At 40.3% G+C, this 17286-nt stretch overlaps 1 protein-coding gene across 1 annotated transcript; it reads right to left on the reverse strand.

The window, feature by feature from the left end:
- Nucleotides 1–164: 164 nt before the first annotated feature.
- Nucleotides 165–16375, reverse strand: trmt1 (tRNA methyltransferase 1). Its single transcript, XM_046046806.1, has 16 exons — nt 16185–16375; nt 14902–15293; nt 13735–13924; nt 12167–12354; nt 11553–11668; nt 10416–10528; nt 8463–8611; nt 5257–5340; nt 4824–4893; nt 4192–4326; nt 3919–4004; nt 3123–3231; nt 2947–3023; nt 2627–2746; nt 2204–2318; nt 165–499 (listed from the first exon to the last, which is right to left on the reverse strand). Exons 2-16 carry the CDS (start codon nt 15276–15278, stop codon nt 425–427), a joined length of 2004 nt encoding a protein of 667 aa, XP_045902762.1. The 5' UTR covers nt 15279–15293; nt 16185–16375; the 3' UTR covers nt 165–424.
- Between the last annotated feature and the right edge of the window lie 911 nt (nt 16376–17286).

Consider the following 17286-nt stretch of genomic DNA (forward strand, 5'->3'; position numbering starts at 1 on the left):
GACCAATAAGCTACCAAATCTTAAATACTTGTATTTCAGACATTTAAGCTTTTATTTGACAGAGCACCTGCTGGCTCACTAGTTTTGACCTCTATGGGACAAACCTGATGACCAACACTCACCAAACCGCCTGTTGAAAGTCTACAGAAAGAAAACAGTTTGAGTCAAGTCAGCGTGAGGACTTTATTGGACTGAAGCAACAGTCAAAAACACTAAAAAAACCAACCTAAAAACAAAAAAGCTCTGGCATAAAACTGAGTGCATATTAACAGTTTTTAGGTTTTTGTCCCCATCCAAATACAGACTGCAGTGCATCATTCTCACTGTATGCACTGGGCCATTCAAACTCCAGAAATAAAGTGTGTGATATATATATATATATATATATATAAAAAAAAATAAAATGAACTATGAGAAGACAGAATCATTCCATTTTCTCTTCATGTGTCCGCTCCAGGTTGTGGGAATAGCAGCATTTGTCTCCATGGTTGCACGTTCCCTGGGGGAGACATCAATAGTAACAAAAAATACTCAGAGGCATGATGGACATTGATGTTACATTATAGACTCTAAAGAAGCCAAAGGTCAGTTCTGACTGCTGGTGAAAGCACTTAGCTTCTCTGGCAGAAAACCAACAGCAAGTGGCGACCCACCATAGCAGCTGACGGAGAGGACTTTGTAACCTGCATGTCCTCGTGTTTCATTTCCCACCACGGACAGGAAGACTTTACCAGTGTGATTGGTATTAAAGTAACCGTCTCCACAGATGGAATGTAAATGGTAATACCATCTGGGTAACTGTGAAAACGCAATTACTTTTGGCCACTTGGGGGCACAACTCCACAACAAACTCGATATTCCAAATGTCTTACCAAACCATTACCTATATCCACATCCAGCAAATAAGGAACAACAACATCATTCATTTTGAGTCGTTTCTGTCCAATATTCACATTTTTTGCTCTGTTTTGATCTCCACCAAAAACATACCTGCTAAATGCTTCACTATGTTCACCAACTTAGTCGCTTACTTTGTCTTCAGTTTCGAGGTGGGTAGGCAGCGTGCAATAGGTTTCAGGAGATCTGCTACTTTAAAGAGCTGCTGTGTCCGTACAGTGGAGATGCGGGCCGTAAAAACCAAACCAATGAGCTGGGAAACGCTACAAGCAGGGGAACTCGGTATGAGCAACCCCTTTCATATTTACACAGTAATTTGACCCTTTGTTCAGATAAAAAAATAAATAAAAGAAGATTCATGCAGCTTTAAAAAGGCTTTAAGACTTGGTAACAGCACACATTATTTATATATTTAGATTGATATTAAAAAAGCAAAAGTAATGGAGGGTAAATGCACACATTTTCCTTTGACTTCCTAACTTCAATAAAACAAATGCAACAAAGAACATTGCTTTCTCTTATCGCTACAACTTGGAACAGCTCGTGTGTTTAAAGCAATTTTCCACTTTTACCAACCACTTATCAGAGGTACAAGACAATGTTGATTCAACCTACAGCCAATTTAAGAACACGCTACAGTTACACTGTAATAGGTAGGCAGATGGAGGGATTTTTCTTCCAAGAATGGAAGTGAGGACTTCAGAATAATTCATACATCATTAATGAACTTTGGTGTCATTAAGGTTTATGTGAAGATGGGCATGTACTCAGCCGTCAGGGCGGATTTATCTTCCAGCACAAAAGTGATTTGATCATTTTAGGTATAAAAGACACAAATTGTTTATGTGTCAACTACTGTTCTAGGAAAACAAATGAGTTAGTCTGGTCTTTTCAAGGAGAAAAAGGTCTGTTCTCGGAAGAGAGAGAAAAAAAAAAAAAAAAAAAGGTTATTTCCAAGAAAATAGTCTTCATTACACAAGATGTGTCAAATGTTTAGCAGGAGTCGCTAATTAAAGGGTTCTACCTACAGAAACCTCAGGAGAAAACAAAAGGAAAAAAAAAAGACATCCGAGTGCCACCCACTCTGTTCGATTGATAGGCAATGTTTAGGGAATATCCACACATTCAGAAGTGTGATTACTTTATATAATAAATAACTGACTCCATGCATAACAATGTGGAACATATTAAGTCCTATATGTCCTAGTTTTAAGAGGCCGAATATATTTTCTCAGTCAAGTCTGATTTGATCTGCTCGCAGCTCACAGGTCCCTCTGTGCGGTTTCCTGCCTCTACGTGAACTGACCTGTCTGAACTTCTTGCAGGGGAAGTCTTTTAGCTGAGAAGAGTCTGTGCTCTGGTTCTTTCTCTTGTTCTGGCACTTCTTGCTCTTGTCCTGCAGGTCAGTGGAGATACCACCACTGGAGGAGAGACAGGAGAGAAAAGGTTAGAGAGGGATGAAGGGAAGGGATGAAAATGAAGGAAATACAAATAAGATGAAGGTAGGAAGGAGATAAAGACAAGAGAAATGTAGAAAATTGAGAAGCAACATGTGCAAGGAGCAAAGCAAAATGGAAGAAGACGGAGGGAATTAATCTGATCCACAGCTTTATTCTCCAATTGTGGCTTCTATCTTTGACCATCTTCAAAAGTGTGGGTGTCTGTTGTGTGTTAGTCTGCCCATGTGTGTGTGTCTGTGCCGTTGGAGCATGGACGATGGGTTATTTACCCGGATTTGGCGCGAGCTTTCGGTCCCCAGAAGGCCTGAGGATTCTCCTGGAACCGGGTCAGGTGCCGTTTACGGGACTGAGGGTTGGCATCCTCCCTCACAGTGAAACAGGCTTCTTGACTGCACGCGCACACATACACAATCCAGCACAAAAGATGTTAGGTAAGCCACAAGGTTATACAAAATGTGGTTGTGTGAAACTTTAAATGTAAATAAAAAGTAGAAACTATCTCAGTGAGTAACATACATTTGAAATTGTGGGCCTACTGAAGGGTCACTGATAAACTGGTTGGACGTTCAAGTCAAGGATGTGGTCTCACCTGGGCTCAGTGGAGAGGATCTTGAAAGCGGGGCTAGTCTCTGACAGCTTCTCCCTCTTCACAGGATTGGCCTTCTCCTGTGGCAGACAATCAATCAATCTAGTAGTATATCCTCAGCTTTTCACAGCAAATGCATAGCTGTGGTAATTTGTCTTTTGTAAATTAGTAAGGCTTACCCAGCATCTCATGATGTCCCAGAGGGCTGCAGGAGGAGCGTCCGTCTTGATGGCATTCTTACAGGCGTGAGAGAGGGAAACCCTGTGACCAGCATGTAGGAGAGCAGACCTGCAGCAAGAGGCAGAATCAGTTGATTCAGTGTGCAACTAATGTAGGGTAGGAACAGCTGACAGTGAAAGGTTTAGGAACAACAGGCAGCTAAAAACTGGGTTAGCTTATTAGCGTAGTTGACCAAAGCTTAAAACTGCTAATTAATTACATTTTTTCATTAATTATTTTTTGGGGGCTGTCTGATAGCAGCAGAACATGCAGAAGTATAACATTATTTGAACCACTGAAAAAACTCTGAGATGTAGACAGCGTATCAGAGGTCAGGACACCAGGAGATAAACCAAAAACTATGAGCTAAAAGGTGTTAAAAATGTGTTATAGAACTGGGGGTGGGACCGCCGAGTTGTGCAATTATTCTCTGTGGGTTTGTCACTACAAACACCTTTCACGTTACAAATAGTTATTTGAGCCACAATATGGATGAGTGCAGCTTTAAATTGAGATAATATAGACAGTATAATCCAGGTAAAATAGATAGCCGGCCTCCCATTATTCATCCATATATTTAATTTAAAGTTTGACCAGGTTTCAGTATTTCTAATACATGTTTTCCAGTTAAATAAGTCAGTCCAAAAACCTTGTAGTTCTTATCTGTGCCATTTAATTCAACCTATGACAGAATATCAACAAATGCACTGTAGTTTCTTGACACCACAATATACGTGTGTGTGTGTGTGTTTTTACCTAAACTGGAGCAGGGGTGGAGTATTGCAGTGTATTATGCTGCTCAGACTGTCCACAGTGTAATAAAGAGGCACATCTTCCAACTCCTAAAACAAACAGCATTATTAGGCGTGTCTAGCAAGTAGTAGGAACTAAAACTGTCAGTAAGTAAGATTTATCACACTTAAATATATACACAATGAAGTTACCTGATGTAATTAACAGCACCCACATAACACCAAAATATGAAAACCACCCTTAAATTAGAGCTTATATAGAAAGGAAAATGATTACCTCAGTCACCATGCTGAGCATGCCCTCAATTCGTTTGGATGTCCCAAATCTGGACGGGTTCCCTGACACAGCAGACAAAACCTTCTGGACAAATGCCAAGTCATGGATGGGCTCTGCCCACATAGGACCACCCAGCTACAAAAAGGACAGACACAGGGTTCAGCTGGTGTATTGTACAGTATGTGTTTGAACAGTAATACCTATAAACAAACAATGTTGACACCTGCCAATAGAGTGCATTCTCACTAAAAATAGGAAATTAGGTATAAATGCTAAGAATACATTTACAGACTGAAGCTGCATCATGCAAAACTACACTGAATAAAATTATAAACGCAACACTTTTGTTTTTGCCCCCATTCATCATGAGCTGAACTCAAAGATCTGAAACTTTCTCTATTTCTATCTATTCTATCTCACAGATTTGTGAACAATATTTGAGAGAAATGGGCCTTTTGTCTACATAGAGAAAGTTTCAGATCTTTGAGTTCAGCTCATGATGAATGGGGGCAAAAACAAAAATGTTGCATTTAACCAATAATAAAAGCATATTTCCATGTGTATAACTTACTGAATACTGAACATACCAAGAAGAAAGAAAGAAAGAAAGAAAGAAAGAAAGAAAGTCACACCTGATGTCTCTGTCCACAGTGCTCACACTCTGGTCCAACTGGGGGTCCGGTGGCTGGAGAATACTTCATACTGAAATCACAGCAGATTAATCTTTACTACAAACATGCTGTCAACCACAAGCAGATACAAGAGACATAACTCAGTTTTTTTAACAAGAGTATAGTGACTAGTGACTCTGTGAGATCATACTTGCGCACAGCGGTGCTTTGAGCTTGATGCCAATATCCATGTGCTAAAAACCTTACAATGGCTGTGCTAACATACTGATGCTAAGCCGGTCTAATAACTAGCTATTTGCTAAACCATTTACCGTATCAAAGTGTTTATTCTAAGCAGATTCTACAGCAGGTGAGTTTGCTGAAAGCTACTCCTTCATATTACATTGTCATTTCATAGCAGAAAGACCCAGCTGTACAGTGTAGACTGCCTTACTGTTTTCCATTGCTTGTTCTCCTGCCCATTCTCTGTAAGTGAAAAGACCCGCAGCCGACACAGTTGTAGACCAGAGCCTGTTTACTGCAACACAAGACAGGGAACATTTAAATACTGTGTTGTTTGTGTTTTTCCTGTGTATATGTAAGCATGAATCTGCACAGCTGTTCATATGGATACAGGCACATTAAAAGTATGTTCCGTTTGTAAAATCTGTGTCTGGTTCGTTCTTTCAGTATTTCGTTTCAAAAACAAATCTGAAAAACCAAAAAAAAAAAACCCAAGTCATTTTTTGGTTTTAAAACCAAAACGGAAATATGGAAAAACGGCAAACAAAAAAACCAAAACAGACACCGTTTTGTTTTTCTGTTTTAAACCCATAACGGAAAACAAAGTAACGTTTTGTTCCATCTTTGACCATGTTGTATCCCTACAACATGGTCAAGGCCTATCATCGTTTATAACGCACTGGGTATCCCTATAGCGTCATAGGTCAACGCCGTGGGGGAAGCCCTGTAGCTCAGTTTGTGACAGTAAAGCCAGGTATGATATTTAACGTGTTAGAACATAGTTGGGGTGAAAGGAGGGCCAGGACCTTTGAATCAGGAGACTTTGTTTCACAGGATACACGAACACAAAAGTCTATATTAGGCTAAATATTTTTATATAAGGCTTCTCAGGTCGCATCGCATATCAACTGTGGCGAATATGACTGTAGAAGTGAGCACTATATTACAGAGCCTCAAACACTCAAAATTCTACGTCAGCATCAAGGAAGCGTTTTGTTTTGGGCTGATCTGAAGCAGCCGTTTCACTGAGCGATCTAAGAAAATAACCGAATGTTTATCAAAAGGTTTTTTTCCCCCCTCAAGGCTACAGCCAGGGTGCAACCTCCTCTCCCTGTACGCTCCAGCCCCCCCGCTCCCCCTCCGTTCACCCCACTCTGGGTTGTGTTGCCAGTGGAACCGGCGCACTGGATGATCAGTGGTCGTTCCCTCTGGCTGGATGAAGTCTGAGCTCCTGATTTTACGCATAATTTGTGTGTTACTGCAGCTGGAGGCTCTTCGCAGCGCCGCGCAACTTACTAAATTCTTCCATCTCACAAAGAAAAGAAAGGTCGGATCGAAACAGTGTAGCAGAGGTGTGACTCAGTCTCAAGTCTTAGCATTCAAGTCCGGACCGATCATGACTGGCAAGTCCGAGTCAAGTCTCAAGTCAAGGACCAACAAGTCCAAATCTTAAACTTTGAGTTTCGAGTGCTAAACAAGTCATAATGCGCTCTTCGCCAAATTTAAAAACCATTTCAAAAGTTTTTATAAGTTAAAAATAATAAATATGGATTGAATGAAGCACTAGCCTGTACAGAAAGAAGGCAGAGGCCTAGTTTCACACAACAGATGTTCTATAATTTCATGAATTGTAGGGTTGCTAATTATTTTGGTCAATATTGAGATCACAATTATTTAACAGGATTTCTCATTGCCTTAGGAAACATTAAACTACTGAACTTCTAAAATGTGATGCTTTCTTTTTAAAAACTATTCTATACGTTACTCCAAACTAAATAAGAAACAATATTCCAACACGTGTGTGTGCACACGAAAGGGGAGCAGAGCAGGTGACGGGTGAACTACTGGAGTTGACGAAGTTGTGTTACAGAACGCTGAAATAAAACCGCGGTGTTTTGTCGGGAGATGCAGTGACAGAAACCAGCGGTGAGAAAACTATAAATCGCTATGACGTTAGAAGATGCAGACAAGGTGGATATTTTACAAGCACCGAGCAGGTAAAGCAACACTGAACACACCTTTAGGGAGGGCCTCAGCTTTAAAAGGAAAGAGGTGCGCTGGATTTATAAAACGAGTGCCGTTGTTAAACAGCACCCTGCGCTATTATCGTTTTATCTTTTTTAATTTGTTTTATAATTGGTGGAAGCAGCTTCATGCAACAGCTGCGGCAGTCTCTCTAAACGGTTTCGACCTGACCTTTCTTTTCTCCTCTCCGTGAGATGGAGGAATTTAGAAAGTTGTGTGGCGCTGCGTCAGGGCCCCAGCTGTTGCGCATGAATTACGCGTAAAATTCATCCAGCCAGGAGGGAACGATCACAAACGGTTCACAGCGCGAATGTAGTAGCTACACAACCCATTGAAGGTACCGGAGAGGGAGCGGGTCGCTGGGGCGTACAGGGCCAGAGACGAGAGATCGCGGAACAGCCGGGGGCGCTTCGGACGGTCGGTGATTGTTCCCTCTTGCTGGAGGAAGCCACACGCTCCAGTCTAATTGAGCACCGCGCTATGTTGATGCGCTGCGCAGTTTTTTATATCATAATTTATATTTGGGCATGGGGAGTGTGAAGTCAGCTCAAGTCAAAAGGCTCAAGTCCAAGTGGAGTCACGAATCATTGCTGTTCAAGTCACAGTCGAGTCTCAAGTCTTTGATTTTGTCAAGTCTAGTCATCATTTCTGTGACTGGAGTCCACGCCTCTGCAGTGTAGACTAAAGAGGCTGAACAAAAATTACCCAACATTTTAATCCGTGGATGATTCGTTAAAATACAGCTCACCGAATTAACCAATACCAGTTCATGTTTGCTGTGTACCACTGAATGTACTGACAACTTGGCTATCACTGAATTCATTTGAGAAATCTAAAAAACCAGAGGATTCGCAGGAAGAAAGCGTTCCTTCTGCTAGTGAGTTACAAAATGAACGTTGAGCCAATATTATATACATTCAGCCTCCAGTACTGCAGCTATACAATATTGTCCTGTTTTTCTAACTAAAAACCCATTTATGTTGATGCTTACATTCAATCAGGCACCGCCATCGCCCAAGTGTATCTGCTGCAGGTTCATCAAGTGTAATACACAAAGCTCCACAAATCGGACTCATTAAATATCAAAATCAATGTTTTTCCATTTTGGTTTTTCTGATTCGGTTTAATGAAAGAATGAACCATACACGGTTTGTCTGGCTTAATATTCACATTTTGACTCTCCTTACAATTCACCTAAATAATCAACATTCAATTTTTTCTGTATTTCTAATATTTTTCATTTTCTAATTTTCTTTATCGCACCAAGTTCTGCTGTGGCCATTATTTTTAGTATTTGTTGCTGCAGTGACCCAGTTTTCAGTTCATTCAACTTTCATCATATGTGAGCCTTTGTTAGATGACAGCACAGTGTGTGTGTGTTTGAGTGAGCACCTGGCCGAGTTTTTGACTGTGGCCTGTCCTGTGAAGACACGTACAAAGACCCTAATGTAAAAGTCGACACTGACGGACAGCAGGGGCTGGATGTATCGCTGGTGCACCCCTGCCCTCTGGTCTAAACTGTGGAGGATGATGCGAAGAGCCTGCAGGGGAAAAGGAAAGACAGACACACTTTCTTGTTCTTTACTCTTTGATGTGAAATGTCTGAGAAAGTCAGATATGTTTGCACCATTTGCAAGGCAAAATGAAGATTATAAATTGAAATAATATATGAGGGAAACATATTCTGCTGGTACTGCTCTCATTATTGAAGTCCTCCTCCTCCTGGAGAAGCTTGAATCGCGTGAAATTAATGAATTGCTCAGATATAAATTCAGTGTTATTAAAAACAAGTATTTGTGATCATAATAATGAATAACAACATCCCATTACTGACAGACTTTGTGTTTGCAAGAAATAGTTATTTTGTGACTTTTTTGATTTATATAATGATTATCACCAGCACACTTGGTATCCATCAACACTAAACTGTTATTTATGAAGAAATCAAGAATAAATAAGGGAGAGTTCTTTTATTTATAAGTGACTATCACTGCGTACTTCCTCCATCCAGCTATTCTAGATAACCGTTTTGGCCGAGTGGTCTCTTAATGCAAAGTTTGGGAAAAATCAAATAAATCTACCATCCAGCGGCCAGCAGTGCCGATTACCACAGAAGATCCTGATGCATTCCTGTCTGTTCAATTATCCTTCCAAACCAGAAACAAATCAATTATGTGTAGATTTTTTACAAGATTAAAATTGTCTTTGGATGGAAAAAGCTTTCATTTGTGGAAAAATTAAAGATTCCTGGTGGTAATTAGTGCAGTTTCTTTTAGATCATTTCAGCTTTGTGACCCTGGGTCTGTGTTTTGCTGTCTCCTTTTTTGTTCTGCTACTGCCACTACGGTGTGCCAAAGTTAGAAATCTTCAAATTCAAAGTTGGAATCTCATGAAATCAAACCCTGCTTTTAGCTATAGCCATTTAATGGATTTAAACAATTACCTCTCAGTATAGTTGTTTTTTTATTGACATCAACTTCACTGTTTACTTTTACTCTTCCCAGTTGAATCAGAGCTGTATTAAAATACTGCTAATGCAATCCAAACATTTCCTACTGCTGCTGTATTTGTCACAGCGCTAGCTTGGATCATTCATAAAAAAATGATAATTTTTAGCATTTTGTGACAAAGAATCAGTTTTAAATAGTGCAGGGAGTAAAGAAACAAAAGAACAGCCACAGTGAGCTGCAGCTGAAGAGCTGCAGGCGACAGGCTTCACACCACCAACTCCTCAGAAATGTAACTAACTTAACTGTGCCCTGCTGCTGTGTGGAAAACTACTTGCACGGTGCACAGCATGAAATCAGATCAGTGTTGCCCATGGCATGATATTAAAAGGGCAATTATTGACTGACTTCTGACTCTAATGTGAGTTTGTACACAGACGCCTCAGATGCTCTTCTATTGTATTTCTAAAAAAAAAAAAGCTGCTTAAGTGTTTGCTGCCCCCAGAATTCTGGGACCTGGTATAACAAACCAGACTTGCTTTTACTAGCAGTAATACAGGGGTCTTAAACTTTAAGGATTATAACACCAGGAGGAGCAAAATGTCATCAGTTTGAAGGATTTATCATCATCTTTCTATCCTTGTGAAAAGAGTCCCCTAGTGAGTATATAAATACAAGCACACACAAAAATCCAGTTCACCAACTTGAAGCCACAGGCAAGAATCCATGATAACATTTAGTGTGTTTCTGTCAGAGCCACACACACACACACACACACACTCTGCATGCACTCATTCACAGAGGATCAAGACATGATGAATGCAAACATGGTGACATGTCTGTGCATGTACTCTATGCATTTTGTGTGGGTGTGTGTGTGTGTACTCTGTGCCCTCACCATCTCATGACAGTATCTGGCTTTGATCGAGACTGAACCATATTTGCTATAGCAGGTCTCTCCACTGTTTCCTGCCATCACCGCCATGTCTGTGCATGTTATACACAACAAACCTGAGAGAGAGAGAAAGCAGGAAATATAAAAAAGGTTGCACCACATGGGTGGAGATTTTCAAAACGGGGCAGTTCAGATAGCGTCAGATTGGCTGTCAAGTCTAAACACCATTCATTGTACTGTCCTACAAAGCCAACTCATTGTGAGACTCAAATGGGATAAAAACCAAAGACGACTTATTTCACAAACAATATCTGACCTACTTCCGATCTGAACTGTCAGGCTGATTTTATGCCAACTTTTGAAATGTCATGAAAAATAAAATGCAATTTAAGTGCATGTTTTTTACTGGGTGAAAGCAAATAAACACATTTTATGAATGTCAACAAAATCCACAAGAAAAATTATGAGTTTAAAAAAAAGGGACGGATTAATAATGCGCAACGTAATACTGTTTGAAGATGTCTGTGAATATTCCCAGTCACCCAGGCCATAGTTATCCAACAAGTGTTAAATCAAGGGCAACTGAACTGTTTTTATCTTAAATAAAACTATCTTTATTGAGGTAAATACGTCAAATTAATGTGAGACTATATTTGCCTGTTTTATTCCAATCAGATAAACTACAAAAATCACAGCTGTTTGTCCAAATGTTACTCATAAAAAATGACAATGCCATCTGGTCTGAGGATGAATTAAGAAAGGATCTGAATGTGTTCTGACTGTCCATGGTGATCTACCCCATTTTGTGGGGACTAATAAAGACAAATTGCTGAACTAATAATCGTGTCACTAACAGTCAAATTCAGGCTTTACATCTCGAGGTGTGTTACATAATATTTCATCCTACGTGCCAGCTTGAACAAAGCTCAGCCATTCCTGCATACACACTCCATTTATACTGATGAAATGTGATTTGATCTCCACTTTCTAAATTCACAACATGATAATCTAAAGAATCTTGCATGAAAACACTGGAAATACCGTGAAACAGTAGTTTACTATCAAACAATTTTAACCCCAAAACACTCTGTGAGACAGAAGAATGAAAAGCAGAAGAGATTGACAGACTGAACTACCCACCTCCTTCACTGACGGCCTGCACAGCAGCATCCAAGAAGGAAGCAGGGCTACCATAGGGATCCAGGTCGATTACATCATAACGCTCCTTCTTCCCTCTCATCTCATACATAAGCATACTGGAGAAATATAAAAAGAAAAAGAAATATTAGCCCACATAACCCAAAGACAGAAAATAATTTAAATATGGAGCAGAGAGGGACAAGAACAGAGAGGAGTAGAAACAACATGAGTCAAGCCAGTTAAAAAGAAGAGCAGAGTAGTTCAGAGAAGAAAGAGGACAAAACGGCTTAAGAGGATAGATGAAGAGAGGCATGAATACAAGCAAGCCAAAGAGGAGAGCGACTTGACAGAAAGAAAAAGGCCAAAAGAGTTCATAAAAAAAAAAAGAACAGCAAAGAGACAAGTATGGAGGAGATGAGAACATGATCAGAGGCATGAATAGAACAAGAGGTCAAAGGTGAAGACTGGGGAGGAAAGACGATGAGAGAAGCATTGGACAAATACAAGAGGAGGAGGAACTAACAGACAGCAAATCAGTGAAGCAGATAAATAACAGGGGCAGAGGCAGACTAGCGGCAAACAAGCATTTCCCTGAATGTGCTGCGTAATCATACCTGGCATCCCTGCAGCTGGCCTGGAGCAGGTGGCTGACTCCGTTGTACTGGGCATTCCTAGCAATCAGCGCCGCAGCCTTGGTGGAGAAGTCGTTGGCGGTGACGCTCTGCAGGCCCGGGACTTCCAGAGCGAAACGCACCGAGCGCAAACCGGACGCCGCCAGACCCTCCAGCACACGAAGGCCCCGCTGAAATGGAGAGTTGAGGAAACAATCTTGATAAAGCCGCGCAGAGTCATTATTTGACCACTTGGCAGCAGCAAAAACAAGCTGTACACCCAACATGGATGCATTCCCACGTTGTAAAGTTGATGATATTGCAAAACATGGTAAACTGTAGCTTATTTTGACATCCAGCAGACACAGAGCAGCTCCACAGTGTCCCTGTCCCTCTGCTCAATCACTTTGTCTGTTGTTGAACAGGTTGTGTTCATTTCAGTGAAAACAGCTGCCTACTTCATCTGGAAACAACGTTGGTGAGATTCATGTATCATTTGATCATGATGTTATTATGAAAATATTGTTTATAGCAGCTATAAAGCTGCAGTACCACATGGTTTTGTGACAGGCTGAATTCCAATAGTAACAGAGAACTTTCTTTACTCCTGTAGTTCAGAAGCTATACATATTAATACTTCTAAATAGGCTGTGGCAGATCACAAGGCTGGTGGTTCAATCCCCACCTCCTCCTGTCCACATGCGGTCATAGTGTCCTTCGGCAAGACACTGAACCCCAAATTGTCCCCGATGTGTGGCAGCTCCGTGCCATCAGTGTGCGCATGAATGGGTGAATGAGCTGCAAAAACCTTGTAAAGCACTTTGGATAAACATATTATATAAATGTACTCATTTACCATTTAATCACTGGTAGGGTGTTTATCTTTGACTAGAATTGGTGAACTGAAGCTCAAACAGCAAACCTGATCATTCAATCCAGAGAAAGCGCCATTCACCAACAAAGGCTGAACATCTTTTGCACCTCTGTCAGTAAACAATAGGCTAAAACTCAGATCTTTACTGACAGCTAATGACATTATTTCAACATAATTAAATCCTCCAAACTTCCAAAAACTGATCTAATTACCCCTCTGTACCTCTTGGGGCCAACAGAGTGTGAAATTACCTGACGCTGCATTACCATAAGTCTGTTTGATGGAAGCCCTCATCCAAACTGTAGTTAGTACTTTGTTCCAAGCTTCAGAACCACACTCACTGCCTCAGAACATTGGATTTGTCAAAAAAAAAAAAAAGTATAATTAACCAGTATGTTGTACAGGTACAATTTATATTTTGTGCCTCAATTATTGTAGACTTTATTTTTTCCACTTTGTGGTAATAGTTACACACGAAGAGAAACTTACTTTAAAACCGGTTTGAGAGAAATAAATATGTATTTGTAGCAGGGAAATAAATAAACATAAGGCAATTTGTCATTTAAACTGGATAAACTGCATTCATATATTTCTAAATACATTATTTCCATTAATAAATTAATTCAGTGACTAAGATAATTGTAGCAAAAACAAATCTGCTACTTTGCTGTTACACTGTAAAATCAATCCTACATACCTCACATTTCTCCCCCACTGTTACAGTTACAGCTGGCTCATCTGCTCCGTTTTTCTCCTCTGTCTGTACGTCGGCCTCGTTCATCTCCTCTGAGAGAGAGATCACCACCCTTTCTTTCTCTCCAGGCACCACCACTTTCATCCCGCGCTGAGCCAGCAGATCTCTGGCAAACTCTGTGATAACAGCACATCTGGGAAAGGGAAAATGAATGCTTAAATAGAAGCATGCGGTGCTTATATCATAACACAGTAAATAACAGAGCTAACTAAATATTCATGACATTTGCTTTCATCCAAACACAACTTTGGCAATTCTTGCAAATATTGTTTCAAATCAGCGAGCTGTTGATAGTACATTTTTTTCCTCCAGCGAGGAGGCTATGTGCTCAGTCCTCTGTGTTGTTTTGTAGTTTGGTAGTTTTTGTGATTTTCTACAAACAAATTTTGATGAAACTTCATGTTGCTAGAGGCAAAGAAAGAACGGTTTGACTTTTGGTCCAGATGGCACCACCATGTGGCCACTGGCACTTTGGTGCTACAACATCGTCATGAATTACACTGGCGTTAACTGGTTATGAGTCTGACTTTTTTGAAACTACAGATAATTCCTTGTTGTGTAAAGGCTTAACAGGATTTAGACACTCTAAGAATGAGCAACCATGTCTTTTTTGGTGCAGATTCAACACAGACATTTTCTATGATTACATCAATACTACTATCATTTTTGCACAATTGTTCATTTCAATACACACAGGGGTTTTGGCATTTTTGGTCTGGTATGACCAGCCACCATGGTGGCTAATGTTACCTAATGCTTCAGTAGGACGCTTTGGATATACAGAATATTGCTGAGCTATTTGAATCTCTACTTCTGCTCCTGTTACACTACAAATAGTAGTATAGTACTGAAGAATGTAGCTATTCAGCTTAAGTTATATAGACGTTTGTATGTACTTGGCAGAGGTATAAACTTTCCAGTTTAACAACCTAGCATGTTGCAAAGCATAATGCCAACTTCCCAATGATATTTAAATTGATGACAAGCCCAAAGATATCTTCACTGTACTGAAACACGTCATACTTAATTAAGCTAAGAGACTTAGACTGTGGTGTAAAGAAATGCCGTGTCTTCTGGGTAAATGCCAAAGCAGCCCTTGTTTATGCTTACGTCAGATCTCTGTTAAACTCCTGGACTGGATTGTAAAACACCTCATTAGCACTGGGAAACAAGATGGCCGCCTTGCCCTCCTTGACCACCGTCTCCCCAGGTAACAGTCCTGCAGGAATCGTCTTCTCTGCGTCAGCTGCTGTGTCGGTGGTTGCCAGGCTCATACTTTCTGCTGAAGATTCAGCAGGAGCGGGTGGAGGTTTGGCGTTGGGAACATCGGAGTCCTGAGCAGTTTTCTGGGGTTCCATGGATTTCAGTCCCCTGCTGGCAGCAGCAACACTGCTCCTCCAAAACGTCTGTCTGGCAGAATGGGCACAGGGAGGATGCAGACGATGGGAGATGATGAGGGGGAGCAGCTGAGCAGTTCGCACCAGCATAAAGGTACACCGTCTCTATAAAAAAGACAAAGAACATGAAAACTCTCTAGTGGTGTGCAGGTTAAATATAGAGCCCATCACACGCTAGACTTTTGCCGTTAATACCAATGTCAACATTTGACAGCTAAAGAGAAAAAACAATTACGCGTATTGTTTTTTAACATACACAACATATAAACATCTCTGATGGGAATGTTTTTGTTTATAATTCTAAGGGTTAATGTAGAATTGTGACCAAAACATGTACTGAGCTTGATTTTTTTTTAATCAATTATTAGACTAGTAATAAAGTAAGACTTTTACACATCATTTAAATGACCTCTTTTTTAAGTGCTTTTAGCTTTGTGTCTTTCACTACAAACTTACAGTGCCTGATATTCTGGTAAGGCTGCAACAAAAACAAAACATATCCAGATCTCAAGGTGATGTCTTCAAATCTCGTTTTGGCCAACCAACAGTATAAAAACACGAAATATTCAACTTATATTGATATTTAAACCAGAGAAAGGCAGAGAAAGACTATTTGGCACTTTTCTCTTATAGACGACTTAAATTATTTACTGACGATCAAATATATACTTTATTAATACGGTTATGTTATTCGACTAATAGATCAATTAAAACATATATATATATATATATATATATATATATTTACATATAGTTTGAGCAGTAGAGTCGACCCTGGATTAAGTAGCTAAGACTTGCCATCTGACCCGTGGCTTTACTTTTCCTTTAGCTTTGAACACAGTAGTTAGTTTTCATGTAAAAATGTTTGTGACTTTGGCTAAACGAAAGCAAACTTCAGCTATTAAACAAGACAGAAAATGATGCATAATGTTACTTCAGACCAGCAAAGGCATTAGCTGGTTAGCTAACTAAGCTAAGCTTTGTAAACAGATTTACCTGTGGCACCCCCTCTAGGCGGACACTGCTTTCCTTATATGATAGAAGTTTTATTCTAAAAGCGATGCAGGTGGTCGTGCGGTGACTGTTTCCTCAGTGTTGCAGTGTATGCTGTTATTCCAGTCCACTCTCACGTTAGCACATGGAAGCAGCCATGTTTGGAGCGTCTCTACGGAAGCCCGCGCGGCCATTAAATAGAAGCGGTAACGCTGCTCCGACCCTCCGGCAGAGACGTGCATAATGTCAGGAAAACGGTGTAATCTAAGGACAAGAGAGAGAGGGTCGATCAGTCAGCCGCTGCACACACTGGCCTACTTTCTCCCCGCAGCCAACATGTGAGGACGGCGAGGACACTGGACAACACATCAGTATGCTTTCATGAATAATCTAATTTAATCTCGCCGTGCCTGAAGTTGGTGATGCATTCTGATGAAAAGGCTAAACATAGCCTATGGATTAACCAAAATATCCCAGACCTATGATGTGAGGAGATAAAAACTACCTTAGAGAAAATAAGGTTAATGCAGGTCAGTAGCCTACTGAGCAGCTTATGGGAACGGCAAAGTGAATTTAGGTCTTTAAGAGTGATGCTTAAGGAGAATAAATAAAAGTGTTGCTCATATTTTAAATCTTGTAGCAGGCTACTGAGTGCTGTCATATATGCTAAAAAATGTATAGGCTATAGAAAGTTGACAACGCATTTTTTTAATTAATTGTATTATTTAATGTGTTAAATAAACATTTTAAAGATTTGTCTAGGCTAAAATTTTTGCCGTTCCCTTTGTCATCAAACATAAGGTAGCCTACATTTTATTATTGCCAGTGAGCAAGGCTTGCGACCAAACTGCATGGGAAGTAAAGGCTTACTGTGTCTGTCTAGTGTGTCAAATCAAAATTGGTTTAGAAACCATAAACACAGTAGGCTATCACCTACCATAAGGGGTCTTGTGAAAGAGAGCCAACGAGTCAAAGATCTTCATTATTCCAGGTTTGTGCTTAGCCTATATGTTGCATATTCAATCAATCAATTTACCAGACAACAAACCTGGGGCCAGCAAGCACTGTTCCTGCACTGAAAAATTGCACACATTGCAAAGGGCAT

This window comes from Micropterus dolomieu, linkage group LG04 (assembly GCF_021292245.1).
Source record: "Micropterus dolomieu isolate WLL.071019.BEF.003 ecotype Adirondacks linkage group LG04, ASM2129224v1, whole genome shotgun sequence".
NCBI lineage: Eukaryota > Metazoa > Chordata > Actinopteri > Centrarchiformes > Centrarchidae > Micropterus > Micropterus dolomieu.